Below are 20,407 nucleotides of genomic sequence, written 5' to 3'. Positions count from 1 at the left end.
AGGGAGCCCGGACCACCAAAAGCTTTGCCAGGCTAAACCCAATTAAAAATCTTGCCTGTACTCACCTATGGTGCTGAAACGTGGAGGCTAACCAAGAGAGTTCCACTTAAGTTGAGGACAACCCAGAGGGCTATGGAACGAAAAATGGTAGGGGTAACATTAAGAGATAGAAAGCGTGCAGAGTGGGTCAGAGATAGTGGAAATTAAGAAGAAGAAATGGACATGGGCAGGACATGTAGTGCGAAGAGAGGATAACCAATGGTCGCTGAGGGTAACAAACTGGATTCCAAGGGAAGGAAAGCGTAGCAGGGGGCGGCAGAATGTTAGGTGGGCGGATGAGATTAAGAAGTTCGCAGGGGTCAAGTGGATGCAGCTAGCACAGAACCGGGTTAAGTGGAGAAATATGGGAGAGGCCGTCGCCCTGCAGTGGGTATAATCAGGCTGATGATGATGATGATGATGAAAAGGGAGCAGAAGCTCGAGATAAAAATACATTTTTTAAAAAGCGTAAGAAAGTACTTAAAAAAAAGAAAAAAAAACGAGGTCCATGTTGCGAGGTGGTCCACGCTGGCTTAAGAAGAATAAAAATAAGAAACCAGAAGGTGGCATCCCGACCTGCAAATGGAAAAAACTCAGGAACCAGAACCAGAAAAGCAGGGAACAGCAGCAAAACAACAGCCATACGAAAGGACAAATAACATACGGAGAGAACGTACAAAACGCAAAACATAAGAAAAAAGGGAGACCGAGGTAGAATAGTAAACAGGACAGTCCCCAACAATGAAATAAAAATCGTGTGAAAAATGCGGAATTGCAGCCTCCTACGACATTGCATTCGTGGGTCTACCTTTTCGCAAAGAGAGCAACAATACTAAATTAAAGAGCAGAAGAATCAAACAAAAATTGAGAAAGTGACGACACCACAGACAAGAGGGAGGGGATGAGAAAGAATTGTAAAACGTAGACAAAACATTAAGAGAAAAAAGCTATTAAATCTAGTCTGATGCGAAAAGTCGTCCGTCACTAAACCAGATTATATTAACCGCGAAGTGCAGAGGTAAGAGAAAGAATGAAGGAACATACATAAAAAACTACTGTACCAATATACCAGACTCATGTGACAGCCGCCGCTGAGAGGGCAAAAAGGTATCATAGCACAGAGGAATAAAAAAAAAATGACTCCACTCATTTCATAGCAGTATGCATGCTGCCCATGCGGACCTGGCTCTGTAGGCAAGAGTGACTGCAGTCACGGGGACATCCAGAAAAACTGAAAGGCACTCATAAGCACTCTTCTCAACACAGAAGCACGGAGCCCTCCCCTGTGTAGAGCATGGTAGGGCGTCTTCAGGATCCTCCGACGAGACCCTCGCCCCCACTACCGTCAGGATCAAGCACAGGATCAGCAGGTCATCCACTGATGCTTGTAAAGAGACATGCATTAAGGTTCGCCTGTACAATCCTGTGAAACTCTTGGTTGCCAGATATTTGATTGTTACTTTGTAGCTCACTGCGTTTGAGGTAGCCAGATCAGCATGGTCAATCGTTAAGCAGGAGCGCTTGCCCTGAGAGCAGCCGCTGGCAGGGCAGGAACCAGATGCAGCGTCAGCCGAAGGACGCTTTTCAGATGCACGAACGCCCGGCGACACGGATAGCGGAGCCGATGACAGGTCCATAGGAGTGCGCGGCTCTTCGTGCAGTGCGGGTGGAGGTCGATCCAGGATTATAGGCTGAGCAGGCATAGCCGCGTTCCGCCCAGAGGGCAAATCGCTCACTGCTTGGCGTACATGTGCGGAAGGCGGGACAGGCTCTTTAGGGGGTGAAGAGGTAGCACGAATCTGCACGTCTGGCCCATGCTCAGGAAGTGCAGGTAGTGCCGTTGAGGCCTGTGGCGTCGACGAATCTAGCTCCGCCAGCGAGTCACCGAGGGCGCTAGGCCTAGCCTCGGTGCACAGTTCAGCTGCAGAAATTACTGTGTGGCATTTGGTGTAATCCACGCAACCAGATGGTAACTGGACGTCTGGAGCCTCCTCGGATGGTGTGAGTGAAGATCTGCTGCTTAGCGAACGGATTTACGCGGCTGGCGAGATGTTTCACAAGGGCGATGAGAAGCCACCATATCAAGGACACTCCTCCCCTGCTACGCTTACCTCTCCATGGAACCCTTTTGGTTATCGTTAGAGACCATCGGTTGTCTTCTCTATGTCCAATTTTGTCTTGATTTCAGCTAGAATGTCAGTAACTTGGGATATTTCTCTGATCCCTCTGCACGCTTATCCCTTAACGATACACCTACCATTGTTCGTTCCATAGCCCTCTGCGTTATTTTCACCTTAAGTAGAATCTTTTTCTTTAACCTCCATGTTTCAGCCCCATAAGCGAGTATACAGTTGGGATGGAACCATTATACATTTTCCTCTTGATTGATATAGGTAAGCTGCTAGTCATAATGTACCTTAATGTAATATTCGAAACTTATTGTAACATTCAGCGGTCTTGAAAAGAAACAGCCGTTTTGGATTGCCCGCAGAGCGTTAGAAGTCGTAAGGGTACATCGATTTATGCTTTGTAATGACTGCCTAACCACACCGCGTGACAGATATAACCATGATAATAAACAAAAAAAGATACTCGTAGTACACGTAATCGGTACCCTCATGATATAGGTGGTATTTTGACAGTACAATTCAAAATATTTGTCGCAATGGCACTCACGTAGAGAACACAAACAATGAGACCAACAAAAAAAAAAGAAATTCAGAACAACACTGCGAGGCATAAAAAGGAAAATGATAGATACAACTTGAGAGGTGAGATGAGGGCAATACGGATGAGGGAATAAACGCGCGTGGCGATGTTATACTGGAAATGAAGAATAAATGGGCATGAATACGGCAAGCAATGGGAAGGTAAAAGAGCCAGCGGTTACGTGTAAGGGATTCGGAGGGGAGAGAGAAATTCCGCTGAACGGATGAGAGTAGATAAGTAGTCGGCATGCAGCTTGCCAAATTAATATTGATTTGAGGGAGGAAGCAACTTTACTAGGCTATTATAGAAACGTTGGGAAGAATTGCGGCAATGATGTTGATGACGCTGCGTTTCAGCTTGATGGTAATAATGTTTCTTTATTACTATCGAAATCAAATTGTGTAATTCAACCTTATCGCTATCAAACCTATTGCAATACATTGTGCAGAATTTGGTCATATGAACTGAATTTTTCGATTTTGAATCCCCGTTGTTGGGCCTGGAAGAAATTCGATGATGCTAACTAGTGCGCTCGTAAGAAAGTAAGTAATGCCGTGCACTTGCGAACGTGGCAGAAAAAGTGGAAGAAGAAGAGGAGGCGCGCCTCCTGTCAAGACGGAATCGCCTGCAGAAGGAAGCAGCATAGCCCTCGGGTAAGGGAGTTCTCTTGACAGCGGGTCCTTACGTAAAGAAAAAAAGAAAGCAGCAGATGGTCGCCAACGCCTAAAGTAAGGGCATTTATTGCTTTACCATAGATTATCAGATGGCGTCGTAACAGAAGGTGGATATGTGCGAGGATGCTGTGCAAGTTTATGGATGAATGAAGCTTTTTTGATATGTCATCGAAATAGTTTAACAGAGTAGCAGAGCGCCAAGAGTCGGGAATGGCAGAACACTTGTATTACGCTCTTTACTGGACAGTGTCATCAAATCATGGGATGCGGTCAGATAGCAGACGGTACAAAGGATCTTTTTATTCTGCTTATATGGAGTGAAAAGGAAGGAACGCATTGATCCTGTTGATGGAGAAGCGGAATAAGTGCGCTCGGACAAATAAGATTAAGCCCTTCGGCTCAGTAGAAATGGCCGGTGCCTTTAAATGATCCAGAAAGAAACCTTAAGAGACGATAACAAGTATCTGTCGCTCCGGCTTCTTGCTTTATGTTCAAGAGAGACCACCCACTGATTGGATTGGATTGGAAAACATTTATTTCGTCGCTCAAGCAGGTCGATGGAGAGACGTACTAGATGGCCGCTAGTCCATGGCTGGCGGCGACCTTATTAGCCCGCTCGATGGCCCGTAGTTGAATCTGCGTGTCCGAGCTGAACAGCACGGCTTCCCACTGCTCGGGAGAAGGAAGCTGTATTATTTCCACCGCAGGTCGATCATTTGCGCAGTTCCAGAGAATATGATCGTATGTCGCTCTTTCGCCGCATTTACTGCAGGTTGGATTGTACTGGCCTGGGTACATCAGGGCAAGCACCGCCGGATTTAGAAGAGAGCGTGTTTGTAGTCGGCGCCAGGTAACTTCCTTTGCCTTTGTTAAAGATTTGTGGGGGGCGGATATGTGCGCCTTTCCAGCCTGAAGTGATGGGTAATGTCATGAAAAGAAATTAACCCGTCCTTCGTGAAATTCGGGTCGGAGGGCGCGCTCACTGCCCGGTCGACGAAACCTCGGGCTTGCGCGTGAGCCGCCTCGTTTCCCGGATTAGACGAGTGGGCCGGGACCCAGATTAGTTCAATTTCCCTAACCGGAGTAGGGGTGCTTTGGAGGATGCGGAGGGAGGTAGACGTGATGCGACCCCTCGCGAAATTGCGAATGGCTGTTTTAGAATCACCGAATATAATATCGGCGGACGTGTTTGCAATAGCTAAGGCTATGGCCGCTTCCTCCGCCGTCTCGGAGGAGGTGGATGCGATTGATGCGGCCTCCAACGAAGAACCGTTCCCATTCACAGCGGCCAGTGCGAACGCTTGTATCTGGGTGTGCCGATATTCCACCGCGTCCACGTATGCTGCATTGACGTGTCGGCCGTACTTGGCATGTAGGGCGCGAGCCCTCGCTATGCGTCGGCCTTCGTGGTGCGCGGGGTGCATATTCTTGGGCAAGGGTTTAATGAATAGAGCTGTCCTAATGTGTGTAGGTAAGTGTGTTTTCGCGTCCTTCTCTGGAAGTTGTTCGCACATGTGTAGTCTGTACAGGATGGACCTTCCCGCGTTCGTGCGAGTGAGTCGTCCGAGCTGGGAGACAAGGTGTGCCTCGCACAGCTCCGAAAGTGTGTTGTGAACCCCAAGGGCCACTAACCTTTCCGTAGACGTGCTGTGCGGGAGCCCAAGGGCAGCCTTGTAGGCCTGTCGGATTAGGCTCTCGACCTTCATTCTTTCCGCGAATTGCAGTTTCAGGTACGGGAGAGAGTAGACAATTTTGCTCAGTACGAAAGCCTGGTCTAATCGACAGAGATCTTTTTCTTTCATTCCTTTTCTTTTGTTGGCGATTCGTCTGATAAGTCGTACAGTCTGATTCACCGTGGCAGTGAGTCTGTTGAATGTTTCGGTGTTTTTGCGATTGTTTTGTATGTACATTCCCAGTATGCGCATGGTTTGAACCTCCCTGACTGGTTGGCCTCTCAAACATACGTTCAGGGCGATCGGAGGGGCCTGGTTTGCATTTCTTCCTCGCGGCTTGTCCCTGAAAACCAGCAGTTCTGATTTTGCGTGCGAGCATTCAAGGCCCGCTCCCGACGCGTAGGTATCGACTATGTCGACTGCCTGCTGTAGCGTATCCTCTATTTGGCCGTCATTCCCCGTGGTTACCCACAGGGTGATGTCGTCCGCGTGGAAGGTGTGCTGCAGCCCCGGCAGGGCAGCGAGCTTTGGGGGAAGTGTAATGAGTGCAAGATTAAATAGGAAAGGCGAGAGCACCGAGCCTCGTGGTGTGCCCCGGCTTCCCAGAGGAATGGGATCTGATTTAAGGCTACCTAGAGTGAGCTCTGCTGTCCGCTCTGATAGGAATGATCGGACATAATTGAATATCCATTCACCAGGGTCCAATTGAGAGAGATTCGTGAGGATATCTTCGTCTGTGGACACCTGAACCGCGCAGTAAGGGAAGGGAGAAAGGTGGGTACGAGTGGAAAGAGAGAAAGAGGAGCCGTAGTGGAGGGCTATGGAGTAAACAAGTGTGACAGATACTGCGCCTTTCCCTTCCTGTAAACCAATTATTATTATTGTTATTATGATATCTTCGTTCGCGCCTCTCCGCCAAAATATTCAGCATGCATTGGATAGGGACTAAGTTCATGCTCGCTTTGAATTATTTTTGCTTATGCTATAGTTATTCACGACATATAGAAATCAAACAGCCCAATAACGTTACTTTCATGTCTCCTGCATTCATCCAACCGCTTCTACCCCACTGACATCCAGTTCGTTTTTTTTTTACAGCGCGTATGATAAGCAAAGCCAGCCCGTCATCTTCACCCCCGCTAAGCACGGACGAGAGCCACATGTCGAAGAACGACGAAGAGCGGGCTATGGTGACGTGCACTGCCACGCCCTCCTCTCTGGTCTCGACACCACCGCGTTCCGATTCACGCTCACCTCTCACTGACGCCTGCGTCGGCACCGCTGGCGTGGACAGTGGCATCGACCCTACACTGGGCGCCCACCTCACCACCACCACAGCGCAGGTATTCGTGCCATTCCTGCTGGCTGGTATTGGATCTACCTTTGCCGGAGTATTGCTCGACATGGTCAAGGTACGCACTCTCTGAACAAGAGCTTGCAAGGTTCATACACCACCCGCTGTCGAGTGGCGCTTTGTCGCCGCGCTGACAAAACAAACGAGGAGCAAAAATGCGACTGATTGCGGTGCTGCTTTTAACAAAGTTTTGGTACTTTGTGGCAAAGCAGCTTTTTCTCGCCTTTTGCGGCTAAGACGGCTCCACTGATTAAATGAAATGAAGAGCCTTATTAGAGGAAAACGAGGACAATATTGCGGGTAGATGATCCATGCCACTGCCATCAAAACAGTGTTGGCCGGGTTCTCCGATTGCGTTTTCGCCTACGTCTCTGAGTAAGGACAGCCGCTGCTCTGACGTGAATGCCTAAGGTTAAATTGGTTTGGTTTGCAGTGTTTAAAGTTCCAAACCGACTCAGGTTATGAGATGCCATGATGGAGAAACCTGGAAATTGAGACACCTTTGGGTTCTTTAACGTGCACTGACTTCGCAGAGCACGTGGACGCCACTATGTTTCGCCTCCACAAATACGTAGACGGCGGGGGTCAGTTTCGAACCCGGGTACAGTGGTGCAGTAGTTGGGCATTGTAACGACTGCGCCATCGTGGTGGATCGTAATGGGTAAATTGAGAAAACATTCCTTGTACAGTTGATCGCCGATAAATCGAATTGGAATATACCGAATCATTGCAACCATCAGAAATCCTTTTGGAACTCCCATAGAAAAGCGTATAGTCGTGTTCTGGTTTATCGAACTATCCCTCACTGGAAGATTTAAAGCATCCTGCGGGGCTGAGAAAGCGGAAATAGAGAAAGGGGTGCAATAAAGGAGGTCTATGGAATGATTTAGACAGCCTGGGGACTGCACATTAAAGGTCCCCAAATGATCAAAATTACTCCGAAGCCCTCCACTACAGCACTTCCTTCGCGCCTTCCACCCTCCTCTCGCAGCGCGGGTCAGGTGTCCACTGAATGAGTGTGAATATGTGAACCAATTATTATTCTTCGCTGTTCTTAAGTTCCCCTATGATTGTTTTTAGTGTGCGTAGCTCGGTCGGCTATCTATACGGTGAACGTCCAGTTCGCTTGAAAGTAACCTTCTGTTTGGCATGCAATTGTTTTCGGAGCGACGCTGCGGTGATGCGAAAATCAGGATTCAAAGCGCTGGTAGTCGTGCACCAGACTCTAAATACCCAAATGTGCGTTCAGGAAAGGAAATCCAGTATCTGTCACAATTTCGCTTTGGACACATGACCACAAGGAAAGAGACGAATATGGAATGAAAGGCGGGTTTTACATCCCAAAGCCACTCAAGCTATGAGAGATGCCAAAGAAATAGGAGCTGCAGCGAAGGGCTGTAGAGTAATTTCGACCATCTGGGGATCTTTAACGAGCACGAACATCGCACAGCGTACGGACGCCTCTCCATGACGCCTCCAATGAAACGCCGCCGTCAGCGGTGAGGTTCGAGCACAAGTACTCCGGGTCTGCATCCGGGCGTCTTAACCACTGAGCTGCCGGTGCGGGGTACAAACTACATCCAACTGCAAAAGAAGGTACAGAAAATTTTCCGTTGTTAAGCTAAAATTTCTGTGTGGCTTTTGAAAAATCACGTTACACCATAAATTTCTTTAGTAACATCTGACAGTTGTGTTACTACAGAGGAGTGGTACGGATGACAGAAAAATATACAAAACAATCTACAGTGCTGCAGGGAAGTAGTACAGAACTACAGAAAACTTCGACATCCACGTCAGAACTGCAGAATATTTATTCAATTTATGACGGCGTACCGTAAATTTTTCAACTGGGCAAGTTATAAAATATGTATCCGGCAAATCACATTTTCAGCTTTCTTAGGGACCGTTACTGCTGCATCGAAATACCTCGCGGGCCGTGCGGCAAAAATGCAAAACATTTTGAATTGGTTTATAGGAAAGAAGTGCGCAGTATCTGTCACGCTTCTGCGTGGACAACTGCACCTCATCGTAAGGGAAGGGTTAAGGTGAGACTGAAAGCCGAAATAAAGAGACGTCATATTGGAGGGCTGAAGAATAATTTCCACCACTTTAGAATCTAACTGCTCCGTCACAGTGGCGCAGGAGTCAAGACATTAGGTCGTGGGTTAAGATGCCCGCCTACGTGCAAGAGTACCCAAGCTCGAACGCGACCGCCGCAGGCCGCATCTCGATCGAGACCAAGCGAAGCGAAGAGGCATCCTTGTGCTGTGAGATGCCAGTGCGCGTTTTCCATGTGGTCGAGATTAATCTGCAGCCTTCTATTAAGGCTCCTCTTTCTCTGTTTCCACTTTCACTCCCACTTTCCTAACTGCGCGCTTCAAGTCATCATCATCATTATCAGCCTGACTAGACCCAATGCAGGGCGAATGACTCTCCCATATTTCTCCAATTAACCCGGTTCTCTGCTAGCTGCATCCACTTAACCCTTTCGAACTTTTTGACTTTATCCGCCAACCTAACTTTCTGCCGCCCCCTGCTACGCTTTCATTCCCTTGAAATCCAGTTTGTTACCCTAAGCGACCATCGGTTACCCTCTCTTCGCGCTACATGTCCTGCCCATGCCCATTTCTTGTTCTTAATTTCCACTAGAATGGCAGTAACTTGAGTTATTTTTTGTCGCACTCTGCACTCTTCCTATTTCCTAATGTTACCCCTACCATTTCTCGTTCCATAGCCCTCCGAGTTGTCCTCAACTTAAGTAGAACCCTCTTGGTTAGCAACCGTATTTCAGCCCCATAGATGAGTACAGGTAAGATGCAACTGTTGTATACTTTTCTCTTGAACGATACCGGCAAGCTGCTAGTCATAATCTACGAGTGCTTGCCAAATGCGCTCCATACCAATCTTATTCTTCTTGCTATTTACTTTTCATGGTCCGGATCTGCGATTACTATCTGTCCTAAGTAGACATATTCGCCTACTACTTCCAGTGCTTCGTTACCTAACGTAAATTGCTGTTCCTTCCCGAGGCTGTTGAACATTGCCTTAGTCTTCTGCATATTGATTTTTAAGCCTACCTTTCTACTTTTCCAGTCTAGGTCACCAATCATTATTTGCAGTCCATCCCCCGAGCTACTTAGCAAGGCAATTGTCATCAGCAAATCGCAGATTACTGAGGTATTCTCCATCTACCCTTATCCCTAACTGCTCCCATTCCAAGTTTCTGAATACTGCCTCTAAGCAAGCTGTGAATCGCACTAGGTAGATCTTGTCTCCTTGCCTAACACCTTTCTTTATGGGAATTTCGTTACTTTCTTTATGCAGAACTATGGTTGCTGTGCAGGCACTATATATATCTTCCAGCACTTTCACGTACGGCATGTCTACACCCTGATTTCGCAATGCCTGTATCACCGCCTAGGTTTCAACTGAGTCAAATGCTTTTTCGTAATCAATGAATGCTATGTATAAGGGCTGGTTATATTCCGAGCATTTTTCTATCATCTGGTTGATGGTATGGGTACGACCGATAGTAGAGTACAGTTTCCGAAAACCTGCTTGATCCTTTGCTTGATTGCAGGATAAGGTTGTTCTGATTCTTTTAGCGATTGCCTTAGCAAATACCTTGTACGTAACAGACAGTTAGCTGATTGGTCTGTACTTTTTAATGTCTTTAGAGTCCTCTTTCTTATGAATGAGGATAATGTTTGCCTGCTTCCGTGGTTCCGGTATTGTCGATGGCACCAGGCACTGCGTATACAGGGTGGCCAGTTTTTCTACCACGATATCCCAACCGTCCTTCAACAAATCTGTAGTTACCTGATCCTCTCCAGCTGATTTCCCCCTTTTCATAGCTTCTAATGCTTTATTGACCTCATTCTTTGTCTCTGGCGGAACGTCTGACTGTTCTTCGTTACCGCCAATCTCATTACGGTCCGGACTACTTTGGCTACTTAAAGATCTGTATAGAACTCCTCGGCTACTTTGACTATCTTGTCCATATTAGTGATGACGTTGCCCGACGTGTCCCTTATCGCATATATACGGATATCCTTCATTTCAGAGGCATGTGAGCATTGTTTTGAAGACGGACTTAGTATCAAGGGCTGGAAACACGTTGTAAAGTGGCAAAACGTGCCAATTCATTGCCGGACTTGGGTGCTCGATATAACCGGTGCTGTCTCTATTCTATGCCGGTGTTTCGGAGAGGACCTCAAATGCAAGAAACACAAACGTGGAGTGCCGCGAACATCACTCATAAGGCTTGCTTCAATGGTGACTGATATAAGTCTGCATCCGCAATGCGCCTTCCTCAAGCGACTCTTGCGACCCTCATTTCGACTTAGCCGCTGCCAGTTTCCTGCTCGACTGAGCACTGACACTTGATGATCAGTTAATGTGGCGCTATGCTCTATGAACTGGCAACATGAAGCTATGCAGAATGAAATAGCAAATATTTGATTAAGGTCTGTCTTAAAGGTAGCTGAAATGGTTTTCAAGTTGCATAACATTCGGTGGTTTGAAAGAAGGGGTTTTGGTAACCATGTGTGCAAATTGTTTCTTAATTCTATCTATAAGAAAAAGCGAAATCGCATGAAAACGCGTCCCGGTCACGCCTGGCCCCAGCCAGGATTCCGAAACTGGCGAACAGGCGAATGGGACGCAATCTCGGTAAAGCCGGTCAGGCGGGTAGGCCCGCCTCGCGATTTGCACGTTTGCTATCACGCTCTTTAATGATAAACGGATCAGTACAATGTGGTCGACATTACTATGGAGCCTTTCACTACGATGCCCCTTGCACTCTTTCAGTCCGCTTTCTCTTCCATCTTCTACCCTTCCTTTAGCCGCGGTTTCTTAATGCACTGTCTTATGGTATTATTCTTTTTCCGATATACCAATTCATCATCACTCATTATCAGCCTGACTATACCCACTGCAGGGTGAAGGCCTCCCCCTATTGCTCCAATTAACCCGGTCCTGTGCTAGCTGTATCCACTTGACCCCTGAAAATTTCTTAACCTCATCCACCCACCTACACCACATGTCCTGCCCATGCAAATATCTTCTTGATTTCCACTAGAATGTCAGTAACGTTAGTAATTTATTTGACCCACTCTGCACGCTTCCTATCTCCTAACGTTACGCCTACCAATTTTCGTTCCATAGCCCTCTGCGTTGATATACCGACAAATTCCGTTTTTACAGCACCGAGAAATTATTGCCCACGCGAAACCCGCCTACATAGTCATAAAACGCTTACACATTAATAGGTGTTTCGAGGGACGCTGAAAAAGCCTCCGCCGTCCCGCAGGACAGGCTTCATTATTGGATTAACCGGACAATAGGATGACCTCGCTCTTGTGGTACCGATAATGATTCAGCTACGACGCGATGCGACTGGCATCTTGATGAGCGCCATGGTTGCTTGCGTAGGCGCACTGCGTAATCGCTACGGCACGTCAGACAACGCCAGGATGGCGAATGAGCCGGCCGCTTCTTTTTTTTTTTTTTTTTTTGAGAAGTAGCAGGGAGTAGGAGGAAGCTAGAAGAAAAAGTGTAAGCACGTCTCCCTATACTGTGTTGGAACGGAGAGAAGACACAGTAAACGTGAACACTTTGCCTAATGTGTGTGTTCCTAATATTAACCAAATCAAAATTTTAGCGCAACAAAATAAACAAAATATCGACCAGCAGATAAATCGAATTAAACCGAGCTTTAATTCTAACTCTGTGGGAGCTTAGTTGAAACCTTCGTAACTCTTTGTGGAAATGCGAGGAGCAGCGGCAATTGCGCCGTCGTGGGCACCGGCAGATCAGAACCGGACCCAATTGTTTCCGTACACCAAACTCGCTCCGCTCACTGGAAATTTAATGAACGGCTCTTTCAGTATTGGCCATAAAATCTTCGATGATTAATGAGCAGCCATGCATCGCTGCTGGTGCTTCCTGTCACTGTTGTCAATTGTGGTGGCGAAATCATTAGGCTATATAACGGACGGGAGGTATTGTTTGATCATTCTGTACGAAGTGAGCCTTCAAGCACTATGTGAGTATCCCTCGTTTGGGACCCCAGTAGTTGTGGCCGCCGCCCGGGCACGCACGACTGTCTTGTTGGTACTGTAAGTCGTGGCCGCCGAGTACGGTCGCCTCCCAGTCGTACCGGGTTGGGTTTAAGATGAGGGAATAGCCAGGTTGGAAGGGCAGGCCCATATCATGTGATAGATGTTCAAAGACACCGCTCCACAATGTGGGCAGCTTGCCGAGGAAGGAGGGGTCACAACACTTTAGGGCTGCCGGGCACATCGATGTATTGGTGAGGAGGCGAAGAAGGAGCCACTCATCCGCCTTCTTGAGGCCTTTACATGGGTGGGGGTAATGTCGATGTCTGTCTTGATAGTATGATGTGATATCTTTGAAGGTACATATCAGATTAAAATTGGTTTCCTGATCGTGTGGGGAGGAGATAACAGCCCGATGAGAGAGCGCGCGGGCGGCTGCATCTGCTGCCTAGTTTCCTGCCAACTCTTGAGGAGCAGGGACGCATATAAGGTAAGTTTTGCGGGGTCCGTATCTCGTATGCAATTTATGTTGACATGATGGTTAGAAAGGGAGTCTAGCCTTGCTTGAAGTACCGACAGGCCCCTCGCGAGTCGGTGATTACGTATTTTGAATTAAAATTTGATACCTCGAGAGCAATGGCGACCTCTTCTGCTTGTGTTGCACTGGGGGCTCTGAAGGTGAGGCCGTTAACGATGTTGCTGTTGAGAACTACCGGGGCCGTATAACATCCTCCACGTAGTATATACTTAATCTGTTGCCATAATGTCGGGCTAGGGTTTCCGCTCGTGTCAGGCGCCGACCATTGTGATTTTCGTGTGACATGATGGCTGGAAGAGATCGCACAAGGAATGAGCGTCTCCACAGTTCTGGGATGCAAGACGCGTATTTATCACAGTGGTGTGTTGGATATGGAGTTGAGCAAGAAGACGATGACCTGAGTACGTTTGTGAGAAACGCGTGTACTGGTTTTTAGGTGGGCCTCCCGGAGCTCTGAGAAAGTATTAACCGTCCCAAGGGCCTTAAGACGGCTGCTTGAAGTAGTGATGGCGAGGTCAAGGGCACGCGTAATAATTTTGCGAAGAATGACCTCAAGCGAATCCTCCTCCTATTTTCGTAAGTGGAGATAAGGAGCGGATTAGAGAATTAGACTGGTCACGAAGGCGTTTGCCAGCAGCAAGGCATCGCCACTTCGTAACTTCCCGAGTTTGTTGGAAACCCGATGAACCATGCGGCCCACCTGATCCCCCATCTTACGGAATTTGGCCAGTGTGCTATCTGGCCATCTGTGATTGTGGATGTAGGCTGAGTAGCCGTATCATGTTAGCTTCACGTATTGGATCACTGTCGAGTGAAAGAGAGGTTTCAGCTGTACGCTTTTACAAGGGGTGGATGTTCACAAATTCCGATTTTTGAAGAAAGGCTGGTTTCAATGTCTCGTGTGCTGCCCCGGATGTCCCACAGGGTGATGTCATCGGCATACAGGGCGTGCTGCACACCGCCAGCACCATCCAGCTGGGCCGGCAGGAGCATCATAGGCAGATTGAAGAGGAGCTCTGAAAGTACCGCGGCTTGAGCGATTTCCCACTTGGAGAGTGGGTGCGGGCCGTACTCTCTATCTTGGATGCGAATGTAGGAGTGTTGATTCGTTAGAAATCGGTGTATGTATCGGAATGTGTTGAGGCCACAGCCAATCTGGCATGGGATTGGGAGTATTATCACTTGTGTTACATTGTTGAAAGCCCCCTTAAGATCTGAGATTTTTACTACCCGATCACGGGGCGGGCATTCGAGTGGGTCAAGGACTTCCCGGTGTAGTTGCAGAAGTACATTCTGTGGTACCTGAGTGGGCGAAATCCGAACATGGTGCCCGCAAGGGCATGTTTGTGTTCAAGATATGCAGATAACCGAACCGTCACCATCGTCTCCCTTTGTTTGTCCGCAGAGGAGGTAAGATAGATGGGGCCGAGGTTATCTGTTTCAATTGGTTTGCTTAATGTAGGCATAAAGGTTACGAGAGCCGTTTTCTTGGGGCTCTGCCCGCGGTAAATCACGTTGATGTAGACGAGGAGGGAATTGTATGCCGAGTCGGGCAGGTTCGTCAAAAGCTTAATGGTAGACTGATCCCTTTCCGCGGTAATGCCCCTTTTCATTTTGGAGAGAGCAGCCCACAAATCATGGAATTGGAAAGGTTTATCCAGCTCCGTGTTCTCTTTGCCTGCATAAGAGTGTAAAGATCCCAAGGAGGTCTTAAGCCGCACACATACACTGGTGCTAGAGTTTCTGTGCCAGTTGAGCCGTAGAAGAACGGCTGATTAGGCCGTTTGGTGAGCCATGATGGACAGTAATATACGTGCGCAACAGAAGAGACAAAGAGAAGTGTCGTTGTCCACTTCTCTTTGTCTCGTCTCTGTTGCGCACGTATATTACTGTCCAGTTGAGCCGTTTTGCAAGGGAAACCATGCATGGCTCGCTGCAGATCTTTTTGTTTCGATTGTGTTTGCATTGGGTCGATGAGGGCTCGAAATAGACGCCATGTGTTGCGGCTAGACATTTCTCGCGCGGCCGCGTTGTATCGGCCTACCCAGTTGGAATCGCTGAGATGGGCCCCGTACTCGTTGGCTTTCTGGGTGAGCTCGGAAATTCGAGCTTTAAGCTTTCTATATGTGTTTCTGACGCAGCCAATGGCGGACAAGGTTGCGATGAGCTTCCGAGAGGTGTAGGAGGTGGTTGACTTCTTCCGCGCTCGCCTCTCGCGCTCGCAAGCTAAGGTTTGTCAGCAACTGTATGGACCATGCTGGGTAACCCTGCTCGATAATGAATGTGTTATCAAGCGAGCTAAATGTTGCCTAAACTTCGTCTAATTTGTGATAAGGGCTTGAGTTATGGGACGATTGAGACGGCATGTGCGCAGTATAATGTTGAGGATGCAATGGTAGCTACCCAGAGTTTCCTCGGGGTTGAGCCAGTCTGCGTGTCTTATGTTGCGAGTGAAGGACAAGTATGGGCACGTATCCCGTGTCACGGAGTTTCCTAGCCGGGCTGCGCGGACGGGGTGCGTGTGGAGGGGGAGGCCCAATGCGGACGCAAGCTCCGCCAGCTTGTGTCGCGCGACTGCTCATTGCAGTTGACTACAAGCGTTAAAATCGCCCACAATTATGAGGGGATCGCAACCAGCTGCTTTTATCGCGCGGCTGAAGAGATCCGCGAAAATCACTCACTTGAGTTTGCTAGTGCAGTACATATTTAGTAAATGCAATGACGGGTACCTGCGACGGAGTGGCAGGATGGTCAGCGTTACATAGGAATACGCGAGCTGGGGTTAGAGGTCCACTAATTTAGCGGCGTATGCTTTGTGTACAAGAAAACTAGGTGCTGGATCTTGTTCGAACGTCAAATAAAATTAAAATATGGCGCCCAGACCTGGCTCCTGAAGGGCAACCGCTGCTGGTAGAGGCCCGAAGGTTTCAAGGTAGAGGTGGTAATCGCTTAGTGCGGTCCCAGAAGCCTCAACAATTTCATTGTGTTATTGAGGCTGAATGACCACATTGGAGGAGGAAGTGAATCTTTGATTAAGGTGTTTTGCCATGAATAAATATTTTAGGGGAGGAGGAGAAGTGGCTGCACCAGAGCCGTGCCACTAAATGGGTGGTGGCAGAGGTAGCGGGGCAGCTGTCCTCATTGTTCGAATCAATGATAAGATGGCTGAAGTTTGAAGGATGGTATGCATCCCTAATGGGCCCCGACCGACGGAGGAGGCGGCGGTTGTCCGAGATTTGTTTTGTATCTCGCGTCCAGCATGGAGACGATGAGCGAGGGGAAGGGGATGGAAGAAGGAGGCGACCACAGCCAAGCTGCTCACCTGTGTTTTGCCGTGTTTGCCCACTGAGGAACGGGCGCCGGCAGTGCCGTCACTCTTGAGAGGCGTGAAGTGGTAGAGGTCCCCGCCGTTGATATAACCGACGGGGGACGAGGTGGCAGCGTTTTGGTACCGTTAGCGTGACCACCACCCGGCGTTCCTTCATTGGCCCTCGAGTTTAGATGGCTCAGCTGCTTGCTAGGTCACTGGGTTACTGGCGTCTCATGGTGTTTGGCCTTGATGCAAGGAACCTTGAGCTGACGGAGTTTTACCCTGCAGTCATGGGAGTTCGTAGCATGGGCTTGCCCCAAACTGCACAGGATGAAGTGCATTCTTGAGGCGCATTTGACCCCGTCGACAGTCGGCACCGTCCGGTGACACCGGCAACACGTTTTGTCGGCTGGGCAGGGGAATGTGTCCGCTCGGTGGCGCACAGTGGCGCATCGCGCGCAGGCCGATCTGGTTCTCTGGTAAGCCCTCAAAGGACGCCTCTGATATGCAGTGCACAAATCGCGGCACCACTTTGCACACGAAGGTGAGCGCCACAACGGTTGATTTTCCAAGCTTGCGGATATCGGCAAACTATCCAGCATGCCACTGAAGGTCGTTTTGCAGATGCTCTGGTCTCGTAGTTAGCAGCAGTAATGACGCCGTGGCACACATCACCAGTGAGTTTCAACTGGCCGTACATGGGGAGCCGGCCCTTTGATGACTTGAGTTCGAAATTTTGCAAGAGCTTGTCCACGACGTGCGGTTCTCTGGCGTCTGTTACGATGAAGCTTTGCTGAGCCGACTGAGCGATGCTGCGGCCTGGGTGTCGAGGTGGCCGCAAGTGCTGCTCCCAGCTCGCCATGGTGGTAGACATCCTTGAGAGCGACGGTCACCCGGAGCTCCAGGATGATAACGATGTCTTCGGGGTGAAGCCACTGAAGCGGCTTTGGTTTCCAAACGGGTCCAGTCTTGAATGGGGGCCCGTCCTAAAGCGCTGCAGCGTTTTTTCGTGTTGAGCGGCCTGCTATCATATCGTACGCTTTCTTAGAGTGGGCGCTCCGCTTGCGGGAGCGGCGTTCGACTAACGAAGAGCCTGTCGTTCTCGATGGGTGCAGAATACGGGCTAGGTGTTATTGAAGTTGCAGGAATATTAGCCCAGGCCATGCCGACTGGGTCGTAGCCACGTTGAGGCTCTTAAGAAGCCATCTTGCTGCGGTCGGGCGACTCACACGGATGGGCGTCGGCGTACCCGCTAGGACCTTCGCCGTCGCTATGGTACGTAAGTGAAGATCGGCCCTGAAAAGCCTCAAAATAGTTCCACCTGGGTGCGAGTAGTTTCCACCATGTAGATTTCGGCTTTACGAAGACAGTTGCAAGTGTTTTGATGAGGTTCCGGTAGAAATTTTGTTGCTACAGCCAAACGTTGGTGGAGCCGATGTACTACACGTCCTCGCGCACCGCGCGCTCACAGGATGGGGAGAATAGACGCGTAGGAGAAGCAGGCGTACACTATGTGATAGGCGTCCAAATATGCCGCCCTACAGTGTGGGCAGCTACCACTAAAGGACGGATAAAAATGAGTCTCCTAGGAGTCTCTTAAGTGGAGAATGGCGAAAGTCTGCCTTCCCATCCTATCATGTGCCTCTCGTCGTTTGCCTCTTATCGGCGTTCGTTGCAGAGCTAAATATCATTATACTATATCGTTTACAGGAAAGAAAAGGGGCCGTAACTGCCACACTTTCTCCGGAAAATGTTTGGATGGTACACCATTGCTGCTGTCTGGTGGCATTCCTTTGCTTGTGTTTAAGTGTGGGATTGCAGATGGCAGGAACGCTTAAGAATAACACACCTCGCGGAATCTCTTGATCCCGCTGCGGTGGCGCAGTGGTAAACGCCTAACTGCTGTGCCGGAGCACCCGGGTTTGATCCCGACCGCAGGCGGCTGCGTTTCGATGGAGCGAAACAAAGTGCTGTCCGTGTGCTGTGCGTTGTCAGTGCGCGTTAAAGATCCCCAGGAGGTCGAAATTGCTCCGGAGTCCTTCCCTGTGGCACCCATTTCTCTCTTATCACTTTCACTCCCGCCCTTGTCTTTCCCGTACGGCATGGTTCAAGCGTCCACAGAAACAAGATACGACGCCTTCCTGTTCATGCGAACCAATTATAGTTATTATTACTATTATTGTAGCGTAAAGCAACACTATGTGGGTCAGAGCCAAGTTTCACGTGCGTGGGCGCCGCCCGTTATGCGCATGCGCGAAAGCCGCTAAATTCGAAGTTGTTGTGGCTGTAGGAAGAAAGAAAAGAAAATGCACGGGCCTGCTACTAGCTTTGTAGCTGAGCCACCTCAGCTCCTTCTTTCCCGTACGGCATGGTTCAAGCGTCCACAGAAACAAGATACGACGCCTTCCTGTTCATGCGAACCAATTATAGTTATTATTACTATTATTGTAGCGTAAAGCAACACTATGTGGGTCAGAGCCAAGTTTCACGTGCGTGGGCGCCGCCCGTTATGCGCATGCGCGAAAGCCGCTAAATTCGAAGTTGTTGTGGCTGTAGGAAGAAACAAAAGAAAATGCACGGGCCTGCTACTAGCTCTGTAGCTGAGCCACCTCTGCTGCCTCATGCGGACAGAAGAGAAAATAGACAAGAAAGAAAAGAGAGGAGGGAGGGAAAGACGCGCGCCGCAACAACAGCTGTCGTCCACAACCACTGAAGCCGTGGCTGGTTGAATATACGGCCTACAACAGAAAACATCAGTACAGGCTAGCCCCCGCCGCAAGCGGCGGTGACCTACATGGCCCAGCCTCATCAGGGCGAAGATCCGAAGCAACTAACCAGAAGTATCATGCCAATCACTATTGAATCGTTACTTAAAAATAAATTAAGAAGCCTTGTCTTCCACCGGGGAATCAAACTTCCGTCCCTTGAGTCCTCAGTGCAGCGCTTTACTACTTCACGGAACGCGAAACGCTCTTCACAATTCCTCTTGTCTACAGTGAGAATGATAGTTGGATTCCGCAAAGTGACAGATACTGCGCCTTCTCTTTCCAGTAGATGAATGATAAAACACAGTGAACATAAATAACTTCGATGAAATCCTTGTTGTCACAAGATGCTTTCCCAGAGCAGCTGTGAGAGAGGCCCGGAAAACTGAATCTTCCCAAAACGAGAAGAACGTCTAGCAAACACTCGTCTCCAGAAAGGTCAACGACGTGCTATGGCCGCCGCTTAACAACAGCAACAGTAGCCGGAGGAAAGACAGGAAGATGATTGGTTTGGTTGGTTTATGGGGTTTAACTTCCCAAAGAGACTCAGGCCATGAGAGATGCCGTAGTGGAAGATTCCGGAAATTTCGATCACCTGGGGCTCTTTAAAGTGCACTGACATCGTACAGTACACGGGCGCCTTGCTTTTCGCCTCCATGGAAAGGCGGCCGCCAAGGCCGGGATTCGATCCCGGGTCCTTGCGAGCAGAATCTGAGCGCCGGAAAGAGGACGACGAGGATTAAGAAAGTGATTCAAGAGGAGGACGACAAAACACTTAATGATGCAAGGGTATTCGGGGTTCCCTGGCCACCTGGGTCCCAGCACGACCCCGCCGCATTCAAACATTCATGTTCAATCTGTCCATGAAGTCGGCAGCCAGGCGAACTGCGATCCTTTGGTTCGCCGGGTCCTTTGATTCTAAGACTCGTCGGTGCACTAAACGCATGACAAAACTAGGTGAAAGTGCAAACTCAGCACCAAGCATAACCGTAACTCTAAACTACGTATATCTAGGTGTAGCAGAGCTAAGCCTCTGTCAGCTGCTTATTTTTATCTCGCCAAGTGTGACAGACCTCGCGCACTATTCGCGCGCGCACGATCCTAGTAGGCCTTAAAAGTTCCAAGAACACGGCAGAATCAGCAGTGGAGAAATGAGAAAGCCGGAGCGTTGCTGCTGCACACGGTGCTTCGAGTGCTCCTTGTCAAATGCAACCAGTATTTCGTTGGTGCCAGCCGGGGTGGCGCAGCAGTTACGGCACTCAGTTACTGTTCTCAAGGATGCGGGA

At 49.0% G+C, this 20,407-nt stretch overlaps 1 protein-coding gene across 1 annotated transcript in view; it reads left to right on the top strand.

Moving 5' to 3' along the window:
- Nucleotides 1–6,198: 6,198 nt before the first annotated feature.
- LOC146209879 (solute carrier family 41 member 3-like) overlaps nt 6,199–20,407 on the top strand; it is a 173,079-nt gene continuing 158,870 nt past the window's right edge. Inside the window, exon 1 of the mRNA XM_084581421.1 lies at nt 6,199–6,507. Coding sequence (XP_084437547.1) covers nt 6,199–6,507 — 309 coding nt within the window. The remainder of the gene's footprint in view (nt 6,508–20,407) is intronic.

Source organism: Amblyomma maculatum, chromosome 1 (genome assembly GCF_055883805.1).
Source record: "Amblyomma maculatum isolate TAMU_Amacu chromosome 1, ASM5588380v1, whole genome shotgun sequence".
Lineage (NCBI taxonomy): Eukaryota > Metazoa > Arthropoda > Arachnida > Ixodida > Ixodidae > Amblyomma > Amblyomma maculatum.
The sequence above is the reverse complement of the archived record's forward strand: the minus strand, read 5'-3'. Positions and strand labels throughout refer to the sequence as shown.